This window comes from Rana temporaria, chromosome 1 (genome assembly GCF_905171775.1).
Source record: "Rana temporaria chromosome 1, aRanTem1.1, whole genome shotgun sequence".
Taxonomy (NCBI): Eukaryota; Metazoa; Chordata; class Amphibia; order Anura; family Ranidae; genus Rana; species Rana temporaria.
The window spans coordinates 411597109-411608953 of NC_053489.1; the positions used below are offsets into that span (position 1 = coordinate 411597109).

The window sequence follows — 11845 nt, forward strand, 5'->3', positions numbered from 1 at the left end:
TAATAAGGCAGCACAATTACTGGATATATGATATGATATGATAGTGCTGTAACCCACATACACAGTGTGAGTCCTGCTCCTGGCTCAGTATGAAAAGCTCTAAAACTAGTTAAAACAAGATAGTATCATTCGTATTTATGACTCTTCCCCTCTGATATTGTGGAAAAAACATTTTTTTCCTTAGACTACGTATTATCTAGCCTTTTCAAGAACGTAGGCTTAAACCGTTAACTGTTAAGAAATCTTTCTTTTGGGATTTTTCTATTGTTTGTCATAGATAACTGCAGTTAATACCCTCTGTGCAATGAAGTAAACCAGATTATCTGAAAGAAGAAGCCTTTACTGGCTACGTAGTCATGCAGTTATTGTAGTTGTGCCGTCACTAGCACTCTATGGAATTTTTTAAAGTGTATGTAAACCAAAAAATCATTATTTCAGTATGTTTGGCATCAAATCACTGTATAATTTTTCTTAAGCAAGCCATTTTTGGTAATTCTGTTGCAACGTTTCTTATCCACAGATCCTGCCAGTACCAGCTCCCTATTGCAGGCTAATTCTAAGCTGCGGTCTTGCAGATAAAAGCTGCATTTCCAGCCTGTTAAGGTTCATTCCTTCAGTTGACCATTGGGCTGCCTATCATGCCTGCAGAGGGCCTGTGCAAACCTGATAGAGAGCTCAACAACCAACTAAAGGGGGAATTATGGCACACGGACAATGCTGCCAATGATAACACTTAGCTGCTGCATTGCAATTGCAAGTGTTGTCTGACAATTTTGCTCCTTCAGTTGGCCATTGGGCTACCTGTAGGCTCACACAGAGCTGATTGTTAGCCTAGGACTCATTCACAAGTGAGGCTGGCGAGCAGTAAAACCCTGCGGTTGAGCTATAGTTTTACTGCCTCCAACTATTAATCCCTATAGCTGCAGAGGCAGTGGCCAGGGATGTACACATGCCATGGCCATGACTTAGCAGCCATGGCAGATATTAAACCTCCCAATGCTTTCAGCGGACACTATCACCCTCCCACCCAGTTGGGGTGCAACTGAACTGAAATGCATGTAGCGACCCTAATGCCGCGTACAGACGGTCGTTTTTTGTGATGAAAAAAAACAACGTTTTAAAAAACGTCATTTAAAATGATCGTGTGTGGGCAAAACGTCGTTTTATGTCTTCAAAAAAACGACCAAAAAAAAATTCGAACATGCTCGAATTTTTTGTGTCGTTTTTCAAAACGTCGTTTTTTGTTTCACAGAAATTGACCGTGTGTAGCAAAAACGACGTTTAAAACGACGTTTTTAAACCCGCGCATGCCCAGAAGCTAGTTATGAAGTGAGCTTCAATGGAAAAAAGTGGTGAAACGTAACCTCGCTTTGCTAGAGCATTGTGAAAAAACGATGGTGTGTAGGCAACATCGTTTTTGAAAATGATGTTTCAAATTTCATGATTTAAAACGTCGTTTTATTTCATCACAAAAAACGACCATCTGTACGCGGCATAATGGTATCTATAACAAATGATGACCAACAATCATATGTCTATGGGTGTCCAAACATGGGTCTGGATGGTTTCAAGGGAACTAATAGAGCTATTGGACAGATTATACATCTGGCTGTTGAGCTCACTGATAAGTAGATGTCTTCTGCCCTCTGCTATTTACTTACCCCCTTAAATTTAAATTATTTTGTAAGATTGGCAAAACTGACCTGGGCAGTGTTAAACTAGCCTTACATGTATAGATTGCTCTCATTCAGCCTACATTCTGAACAAAGGTAAACTAATAGACACCATCATGCACGCTAAACCATATGGATAGAGGAATCTCCTTTGCCAGCTATTGTATTCTGACAGCTGGTATCCATGGTGTGACAGACCTAGCCAGGACAGAGGCTTTTGGAGAGGACTGAATGCTAGCCTCTTGCCTTCTGATTATGGGCCATGAATTTTAAGGGAACAATACTCTTTGTGAGCTGTATGCCTGGGGACCTTTAAGTAATGTTACTTTGGATTCAAGTCCATGTCCCCCCAAAACACACAGACTCTGGGAACCCCGTATATGCCATATTAGAAAGACTGACCGATTCATATTGTTAGGAGGTGCTGATGTCAACTCCAGCCACTTGTCTGTCTGTTGTCTGTTAATGTAAATAATGAGTATAGTGTGGTTTCTCTTTCAGCCATTGTCTTTGTCTAATTAACCCTGCAATTGTATGAAGGAGTTCTGTGTTGATATGTATGATAATGTATCATCTTCTGTGTGAAGCTCGGTGACAACAAGTCTGAACTGTAGTAAAATCCTGATTTATCATAATAATGACCAGGCTGCTTAAAGGGATTAGTTAATGAGCTCATGTTAATTAGGTTTCTGGTCACAGGTGTATTTGCAGAGTAATATGAGCAGGAGGTATGCACCTCCTCTTTTTACTGTATATAAGACTTGTATTCCTTTAAATAAAATCTCATTCCTGCTTGACCCTCAAGACAGAGCTTTGTCTCGTACTTGGGGGAGAATTATTCGTATGGGTTTCTTGTTCGGCTGGTTGGAGTGTTCGGTAGCTGCCTTTGTGTTCGGGAATGGAATATCCTAAACGGCTTTAACCCCTCTTATACTCTGGGTTTCGTTACATATGGCTATATTAATACATCAATACATCAATACAATACATCAATACATATTAATATCCTAACTGTGGCTGCATCTGGCAAGTTACTGTTCGGCCAACAATTTTCTATCTGACTCTTAATTTCTCATTGTAATTTTGTCAGTGGTGCCGACAGGGCCACCCACACCTTGAATTTTAGTGAATTCAGCATGGGTCAACCAATATTCAAGCCGTGTATGATATGCAGGCTTAAGTGTCCATATAAAAACAGGTTCAGCATTGTTCTATGAGGACAGGTACTAGAAATATAAAGTACTATCAAATATTTGCATATGAGATTATCTTCTGCAGTAGAGACCTTGGTGACACCATGAAAAAAAATTGATTATGTCTTTATGGAAAAGAGCTGATAGCTCCACATATCTACAACTCTACATATGTTTTATAGACATGGACAACCAGAAATATTGTGTGACCTACCCACATTACCACAGTGTCACATAGGATCACAGTCTGAATACCATCCAACCGTGTGAAACCTGACATGGCTTCATCCTCCACCTACCAATGAATTTGCAGCATCAATCTAAGTGACAGGGTTATCATTACTGAAGGAAATTACAATTATTTGGAAATGTACAACTTAGGCCTCGTACACACGACCGAGTTTCTCGGCAAAAACCAGCAAGAAACTTGCTGGGAGATATTTTTTTGCCGTGGAAACCGGTCGTGTGTACATTTTCGTCGAGGAAACTGTCGAGAAACTCGACGAGCCAAAAAGAGAGCATGTTCTCTATTTCCTTGATGGGAATGGAGAAAATTGGCTTGTCGAGTTCCTCGACAGCCTAACAAGGAACTCGACGAGAAAAACGATGTGTTTCGAGGCTTCATTGTTCCTTGTTCTTTGATGGAAGTAAAGAGATGTGAAGCAGACAATTTCACAGCCTCATTATCTGGCATATATGATATGGCAAAAAAAAGGTGACAAAAAATGCATCATGGCTAATATCTGGTTTTCTCCACCAGAGAAATAGATGTCCTGCTTTCCCAAGAATGTATGAGGCAATAACTCTGTCTGTATGAGGAAACTCAATCTGTACAGAAATGGAACACAGTAACTTCTCAGCCTTAAACAAAGGTCATTTTTTTTCTTCCAAGCTACATATGATATGTTTCCAATGTGGATTAATTACTGCCTTAGACCGAAAACATGCAAAACTCAAGTAATTGGGGCTCTGCAATCCATTGGAAGGACACTGCAGTGTCTGTAGATTCTGGCAGGAGCAGCTGATTATAAACGCATGAAACATTTCTGTAATTTAACTGTTCACTGCTACAATTACATATATAGTCAACATTTCAGCTGAGGGCATGCATCAGTCAAAAAAGAAAAACAACAAAACTATATAAGTGCTAAAGAAAAAGTTACGCAATTGTAAAAAATGAATGTGGCAGAACTCCAAGGAAGGCTTGTATCTGACTGGAAACAACCTCAAAGATATGAGATTCGAAAGCATAGAAAAACATAACCACATGTAAATCAGATATACATATAGGTGTATATAATATATACATCATTGGTTTTAATTTGTGAAAGGAGCTGAGATGTTTAACTTAGCAAAGTACAGGTTAGTAAATACGGTAAAGCTGTGTTCACCTTAAATCTGAACTCCAGGTATGGTATTTTTTGCATAGTTACATTCATCCAGCTTGGACCAATGTAAGTTTACATATGCCATAGCTGTGGGACTGCTGTGGAAGCTAAAAATCACAGTAAAGCCCTGTACACACGATCGGTCCACCGATGAAGCCGACTAATGGTCAGTCGTGCCTACACACCATCGGTTAAAAAAACGATCGTGTCAGAACGCGGTGACGTAAAACACAACGACGTGCTGAAAAAAACGAAGTTCAATGCTTCCAAGCATGCGTCGACTTGATTCTGAGCATGCGTGGATTTTTAACCGATGGACGTGCCTACAAACGATCGTTTTTGACCTATCGGTTAGGAATCCATCGGTTAAATTTAAAACAAGTTGCCTTTTTTTTAACCGATGGATAAATAACCGATGGCGCCCACACACGATCGGTTTGGACAGATGAAAACGGTCCATCAGACCATTCTCATCGGTCTAACCGATCGTGTGTACGCGGCCTAAGGCTACATTTACATTGGCGATTTAGACCAGTGTGAATCGTAGCGGCATGAATCTTCTGATTCCTGCAGTGGGCTGTGAGTAGCTAGGTGGGACCACTGGCCCTGTTCACGATAATGGCAGGTGACCAACAGCTGCAGGTATTCGCAGCTGTCCGCACAGACAATGATTACCTGCAGCGGTTGCTGCTGGACACACAAAGTGCATCCAGCAGCAATCACCACAGGTAATCGTGGGCTGTGCAGAGAGCCGTGAATAGCTGAGAAGTCTGGCGACCTGTCATTATCGTGAACACCTTTTTTTCATTGCGTACAAGGTATTTTCTAAATGGATGAGATGAGGGGCGATGATGTCGCAACCTTGCATTCATTTTGTGGTGCCTGTGCCAGGATAGGATCTAGAAGACTGTGGCGATCACTTTAGTAGCAGTCACTACTACAGTGATTCTCCACTCCACAATGGTTCCTCATATTTGGTCCAAGCTTGACCGATGTAACTATACAAAAAAAAAACACATCTGGAGTTCAAATTTAAATATTCATTGTTGTGTAAAGTAAATAAAGAAAAAACTGTCTTCACTGTTAAAAAAAGATAAAAAAAGGATTTTTGCTAGCACTTGGCTTTTACCCGACTTTTTCAATCAGATCTGCCTGGTCTTTTCAGGTAGAAGCTCAATGTCAGTCTATGAGCGGGCAGATGTAAACTGAATTGTGTGCAATTGCATCCATTTACCGCTGACTCTGTCTGGTATTGAAAAACATGGTAAAGGTTTGCATCCCTCTTGATATGTTTGAGTCTAATGCCGCGTACACGTTTTTCATGACGAGAAAAATTTCATTTTTTAAATTGGTCGTGAAAAAACGGTTGTGTAGGCTCCAGAGCATTTTTCGCAACGAGAAAAATTGCCATTAAAAATTTAGAACCTGCTCTATTTTTTCTCTTCGTTTTTCTCGCTGTAGTTTTTCTCGTTGTGAAAAACGGTCGTGAGTAGGCTTTAACGACGGGGAAAAAACGTGCATGCTCAGAAGCAAGTTATGAGAAGGGAAATTTGCATAATCAGCCCAAAGGGTGGCGCCATTCGAATGGAACTTCCCCTTTATAGTGCCGTCGTACGTGTTGTACGTCACCGCGCTTTGCGCAAGCATTTTTTCTTTTTTATTTATAACAGAGAGAACGGTCCGCACGGGCCACATCAATACAATATATCAACTTGTGCGGCATTACAGATCAGGTTACATGGGTCTGTATAACATTACAATGACATCATCAATGTATATTAAAGTGTAATCTATCTCCAGTGTCCCCCCTGATGTGTCGTCCGGCATGATGGTGCGAATGTTGGGGGGGATCCCGGTATACTGCGTATATATACACGTGTGGTGCCCCTTCACGGAATCCGCCGGGCCCCAACACAGAGGTCCCGCGGGTTTCCAAACCGGGGGCTTCCCCGGGTTGCCCGACCTGCACGGGGCCAGCCTCCCTTCCATTTCTTATAATGATCGTGTGTGTGCAAGGCAGACTTGAGAGGAATCACGTTGAGAAAAACTGGTTTCTTATCCATGACATGAATAACGGTCGTGTGTACGCGGCATTAGTGTGATAAATTGGAGGTAAAAGAATGTAAATGGTAGCACGTTCGTTTACATCCACCTGCCTATAGACATAACACGGGTCTGGTAAGCTCCACTTTTAGGCTGGAGGAAAAACCTGAACAGACATTGATGTCACAAAAGGTGACATTTGTTCTACTCTGCTCTGATTCAGCAGGGGATCTATTTATGCCGCCCATGTGAAAGGAGCCCAGTGTATGGTAAATATAAGGGTTAAGCTGGCCATAGAGGTGTCAAAATTTGAACTGGCTGAATTTCAATCCATTCCCGAAAGAGAGAAGTCAATCTAATGATCTACCTCTCTCAGATGGGACTGTTGGTAATTTTTTTGTTTGATCATACTGACAGATAATCCAGATGATGGAGAACAGGTCCCTGGTAAAACCAGGTGTACCTGACCACCAGGTTGCTGAAGTGCTAGAAATGCATAATTATGGTCATATGCAGCAGGGCGCAAGTACTAGCATTGTACTACTTTTTGGTCATCTGGCAAACACCAACAGCATAGTACCCCACAGCCTAGTACATCTTGACCTTTTTAGAAAACCAGCAGTGCAGTATCTCATGGTGAGGTGGTGAGCACCAGAAGTGCAGTACAAGCGGGTTCGGTGGCTAGCGCTAGTAGTGTAATGCAACTGCAGCCACCAAGATTTCAGGTACAGGCCGGTAGAGCATATAGTGGCCTTCCAGAGGTGCTTGCAAACCCTAATTGGATGCTCCCAGACTCAATAGCACCCGTTATGCCCCCAGCATCAGCACTGATCAGTGTATTCTCATAGTGGATGAGTCCCCACCGTCAGAATACAACAGTTTATCGGCGAGAATTTCGCCATCCACCTCAGTTGTGGATAGGGGGAATCTGTATTTTTTTTTTTTATCTGTCCGCTGGCTGATCAAAAAAATACAGTCTCTTTATGGCCAGCTTTATCAGCGAACTTGGGTATGTAGCTATTGATGCCTTGAGGAAGGTGGGCCTGCAATCCACTAAATTGGCAATGTACTTTAAAACTACTCCTGAAAATTCCTGTGAGTTCCACATGCTTTATGGAAGCACTCTGCGCAGTTACTGGATACCAGTACGGATCTTGCTGCAGCACAACCCCTCAACTCATTCAATGCATAATATTTTGAAATGAAAAGGGGAATGAGGCCTCGTACACACGACCGAGAAACTCGACGGGCGAAACACATCGTTTTGCTCGTTGAGTTCCTTGTTAGGCTGTCGAGGATCTCGGCGAGCCAAATCTCTCCATTCCCGTAGAGAAAAAAGAAGACATGCTCTCTTTTTGGCTGGACGAGATCCTCGACAGTTTCCTCGTCGAAAAATGTACACACAACCGGTTTCCTCGGCAAAAAAAAAAAACAGCAAGTTTCTTGCTGGTTTTTGCCGAGAAACTCGGTCGTGTGTACGAGGCTTAATACTAAAGACTTATTGGCTCATGCTTCAGTTAGTTTATACAAATGAATACAGAAAAAACAATAAAAGGCCATTCGAATTTTCAAAGCACCCAGTCCCTCAGGAAACTGTACACTTTGTGAATGATTGCACACCAGGCACCTGGGGGAAGGATTAACAAAGGGCAATACGTAATTATTTTTGTGTAAATATAGGTGCATGTTCTGTACACCAAATCAACAATACCATTACGCAAGTTCTATGTGTTGTTGCTCCAGCTGTCAAATCACTGTAAAAGTGCTATGCCACACTTTCTATTATGCCGCTTTCAAACTGCCGCCACTTGAAAGTCTCGCCATTTTTCCGCGATTTTGCGGTCGCAATTTTGCTACGATTTCAGGGAATGCCTGTGTAAACTTGAGGTCTATGGACCTCAACCTGCTTCAAAGTTGGACCAAAGTAGTACAGGGACAACTTTAAAGTCGGTGCGACTTGAAGTCGCATAGATATGAATAAAATATGAATACTTATTGTAAATCATGGGGTTTGACTTGCCGTGTGACTTTGCAGTTCCAAGTCGCAGGACAAGTCGCACAAGTGTGAAAGGGACCTTATTGTCCAATAGTGTGCAACACAATAATCAAGCACTTGCAACAATGTTCTAAGATAAAAATTGTTCTCTAATGTACACCATTATCACAGTGGTGAGTAGTGGCAGTGAGGGGAGGGCTAACAAGGAGATGCACTGCTGGAGGGAGAGGAGAGGTGGATATGTATGGTTCTTGGGGGGGTAGCACACCAACAAATTCATTAAACGGTTATTATGCCTGAGACAGGGTCCCTACGAGGTCCTGAAATTATGCTTTTCTGTGAAATCATCCAAGAATAAAGAACAAATCTATTTGTGTGCTGGTGTCACCTCTTATCCATGTTGTAATGTACACGATGACCAATCAGGAGTCAGTGCAGCACTGTTTGAACCACATGGACGTTACCAGTATGGTGCACAAAAATAATACATTCAAACTTTTATTTATTTGGCACATAAAATGCTAAATATGTTTGCATATAAACGACCTGCCTGGAGTTTGTACGTTCTCCTTGTGCCTGCTTGGGATTCCTTAGGTTTCCTCCCACACTCCAAAGATATGCTGGTAGATTAATTGGCTCCTGTCTAAATTGGCCCTAGTATGTGTATGTATGAGGCTAGGTTCACACTTATGCGATGCGGGAAACGCAGCGAATCCTGTGTATGTCCCCCCCAGAAACAGATCACATAACGCAGTGCGAATGCCAGAATCGCCCATGCGATGCGATTCAGGTGCAGGGCTTTTGCCCGGCCAAATGGCATCGGAATTCCGACGGAATTCCATCGGAAAAATATAGAACATGTTCTATATCTAAAGTCCGATGGAATTCATCGGAATTTCCAATGAAAAAACTCAGATGGGGCTACACACGATCGGAAAATCCGATGGAGAAAGTCCATCGGAAATTCCCATTAGGGCATTAGGGACCTTAGATTGTAAGCTTGGCGGCAGGGACTGATGTGAATATACAACATATATGTGTGTAAAGCATGGTATAAATTGATGGTGCTATATAAGTACCTACAAAAATAAATACATTTAGAAAATGGAGCATTTTTTCTTTACGTGCCAATCTTTGTTAATCCCCCCAATGGGAATGTAGCACAAAGAAGTAAACAGTAAACTAAAGCAACCAATCAGAGCCAGGTATTCTGCGGATCAGAACTGACAAACCAATGAAATGTTAGCGATGGTGAATGCAGCCCTGTGCACCGTGTGAGATATAGTGGGATAATAAGACGTGATAATAAGCTCCCACGAGCCCCTAACCCTCTAGTGTTGTTGCTGTACTGTCACCCTTTATATTGTAAAGTGCTGTGCAAATTGTTGGCGCTGTATAAATCCAGTATAACAATAATAGTAATAATAATGCCAGCGCTGATATGGCACAGTGTGCAAAAGGAAATAGCTAACAGAACCAGGCTATAGCCTATGGTGGCATTGTCATTCAATTTACTGTCCAGGAAAAAATACAATTGCAAGATCGAAAAGATGATCAATAACACCATTACACAAGTGCCAAGTGTTCTTGCCCATTGTTCGATGTGCCATACACTTAATGATCATATCAATCGACTTTCCTACAACCAGATTTCCTGTCTAGATCGATCAGAATAATTTCAATGAAGTGGATCGATTTTGCTGCAAATCAATTAGTAGAGCTGATTTACTAAAACTGGAGGGTGCAAAACCTGGTGCAGCTCTGCATGGTACAGTAGCCAATCAGCTTCTACCTTCAGCTTCTTCAATTAAAGGGGTTGTAAAGGTTAGTTTTTTATTTTCTAAATAGGTTCCTTTAAGCTAGTGCATTGTTGGTTCACTTACCTTTTCATTTGATTTCCCTTCTAAATGTTTTTTTTCTTTGTCTGAATTTCTCACTTCCTGTTCCTCCTCAGTAAGCTTTCCACCATCATCCGAGCCGTTCTGGCCGGGGGTTAGTCAGCGTGCTCGCCTCCTCCCTTGGGACTACATCCTTGCGGGGAGACACTGTGAACGTCTCCCTGCAGGGATGTAGTCCCAAGGGAGGGGACGAGCACGTTGACTAACCCCCGGCCAGAACGGCTCGGATGATGGGGGCAAGCTTACTGAGGAGAAACAGGAAGTGAGAAATTCAAAGAAAAAAAAACATTTAGAAGGGAAATGGAAGGTAAGTGAACCAACAATGCACTAGATTAAAGAAACCTATTTAGAAAATAAAAAACAAACCTTTACAACCCCTTTAAGTGTTGATAAAAACAAACTGGAAGCCGATTGGTTACTATGCAAGAGCTGCGCCAGATTTTGCATTCTCCAATCTTAGTAAATCAACCCAAATGACAAAATATGCGTCTTTTAAATAATTCACAAATGTAGATCTTTCAGATCGTTACATGTATGACCACCCTAAGGAAGACTCACATCTCACCGGTTGCTATGGGTTGTAGCATGTTTCATATCGCTGTCGCTCTTTACACTGCATCAGTGCATTGTAAACTTGTGTATGAGTCCTACAGGAAAGAATAGTCATGTTGAGAAGATTGTCATGGTGGTAAAGGACACCTACCTCCTCCTCTGGAAGGCTGATGTCATCAGGACAGCTCTCTTTGTCAGCTAGGTTGCTGTTCATTGTGACCTCCTGAGTGACTGCGTGCTGCCTGCACTGATGAGTCTGCCCAGCACACAACTGGCAGCTATGGAGTGAAAAGTTACAAGTCAGTAAATGCTAGGAAATTAAAGGATCTCTCCTTGAGGTCCAATGAGAAGAATAGTCAGCTTATCCTGGTAGAGTGATGCTGTGCTGCAGATGGTCTGTGATAGAGATAAGGAGGAAAAAGCATGAGAGAGAGCAGGGGAAGGGAGGGAAGGGGAAATGTTCTTGACTGTTGGTGATTAGGGTTAGATCCAGCCTCGGCTTTCTCTCTGGAGGGAGGGACTCAAGTCAACTTCACAGCTAGCAACTAACTCCCAGTTTTCTGGATGGGAGGGAGGGACGGCGTATAGAAGACATGGAAGGAGGGGGAGTAAAAAAAAAAAAAAATCAGTATCACTTTCAATTACTTAGTTACAAAAAAAAAAAAAAGAGAGAGGGTTTAAAAGCGTCTTAAAAAAAATGATGTTTTCCAGAAAGGGTCAGGAGGTGAAATGCAGTGAGATAGAACAAAGTTATGGAGCGAGGAGAAGATAAGACCAGTTTACAAGCTGCATGGAGACAGACGTCTGTTCAGCTGATCATACACCAGAAGATCGCTTGTAGATTCCATAATACATTGATCAAAAGGTTTGCTGGGCTGTTGCAGCATTTCTAGCATTTCTCCCCTCAGTTAGGACGCAAGAGAGAACGATTTTAATTCTTCAGTTAGGACGCAAGAGAGAACGATTTCAGTTCTTCAGTTAGGACGCAAGAGAGAACGATTTCAGTTCTTCAGTTAGGACGCAAGAGAGAACGATTTCAGTTCTTCAGTTAGGACGCAAGAGAGAACGATTTTAGTTCTTCAGTTAGGACGCAAGAGAGAAC

The 11845-nt window shown here is 42.0% G+C and overlaps 1 protein-coding gene across 4 annotated transcripts in view; it reads right to left on the reverse strand.

Moving 5' to 3' along the window:
- The window catches only part of RBPMS (RNA binding protein, mRNA processing factor), a 279843-nt gene extending 268560 nt beyond the window's left edge, over window positions 1-11283 (reverse strand). For 2 of the 4 annotated variants that reach the window (XR_005743616.1, XM_040324592.1), the window contains exon 1: window positions 10895-11278. Coding sequence is in view for 3 of the 4 variants with exons in the window: in XM_040324592.1 (XP_040180526.1) it covers window positions 10895-10957 (63 nt within the window). In the remaining variant the exon portion in view is untranslated. Of the gene's footprint in view, window positions 1-10894 lie in introns of all 4 variants that reach the window. The other 2 variants (XM_040324575.1, XM_040324584.1) reach the window with 1 other exon arrangement.
- Between the last annotated feature and the right edge of the window lie 562 nt (window positions 11284-11845).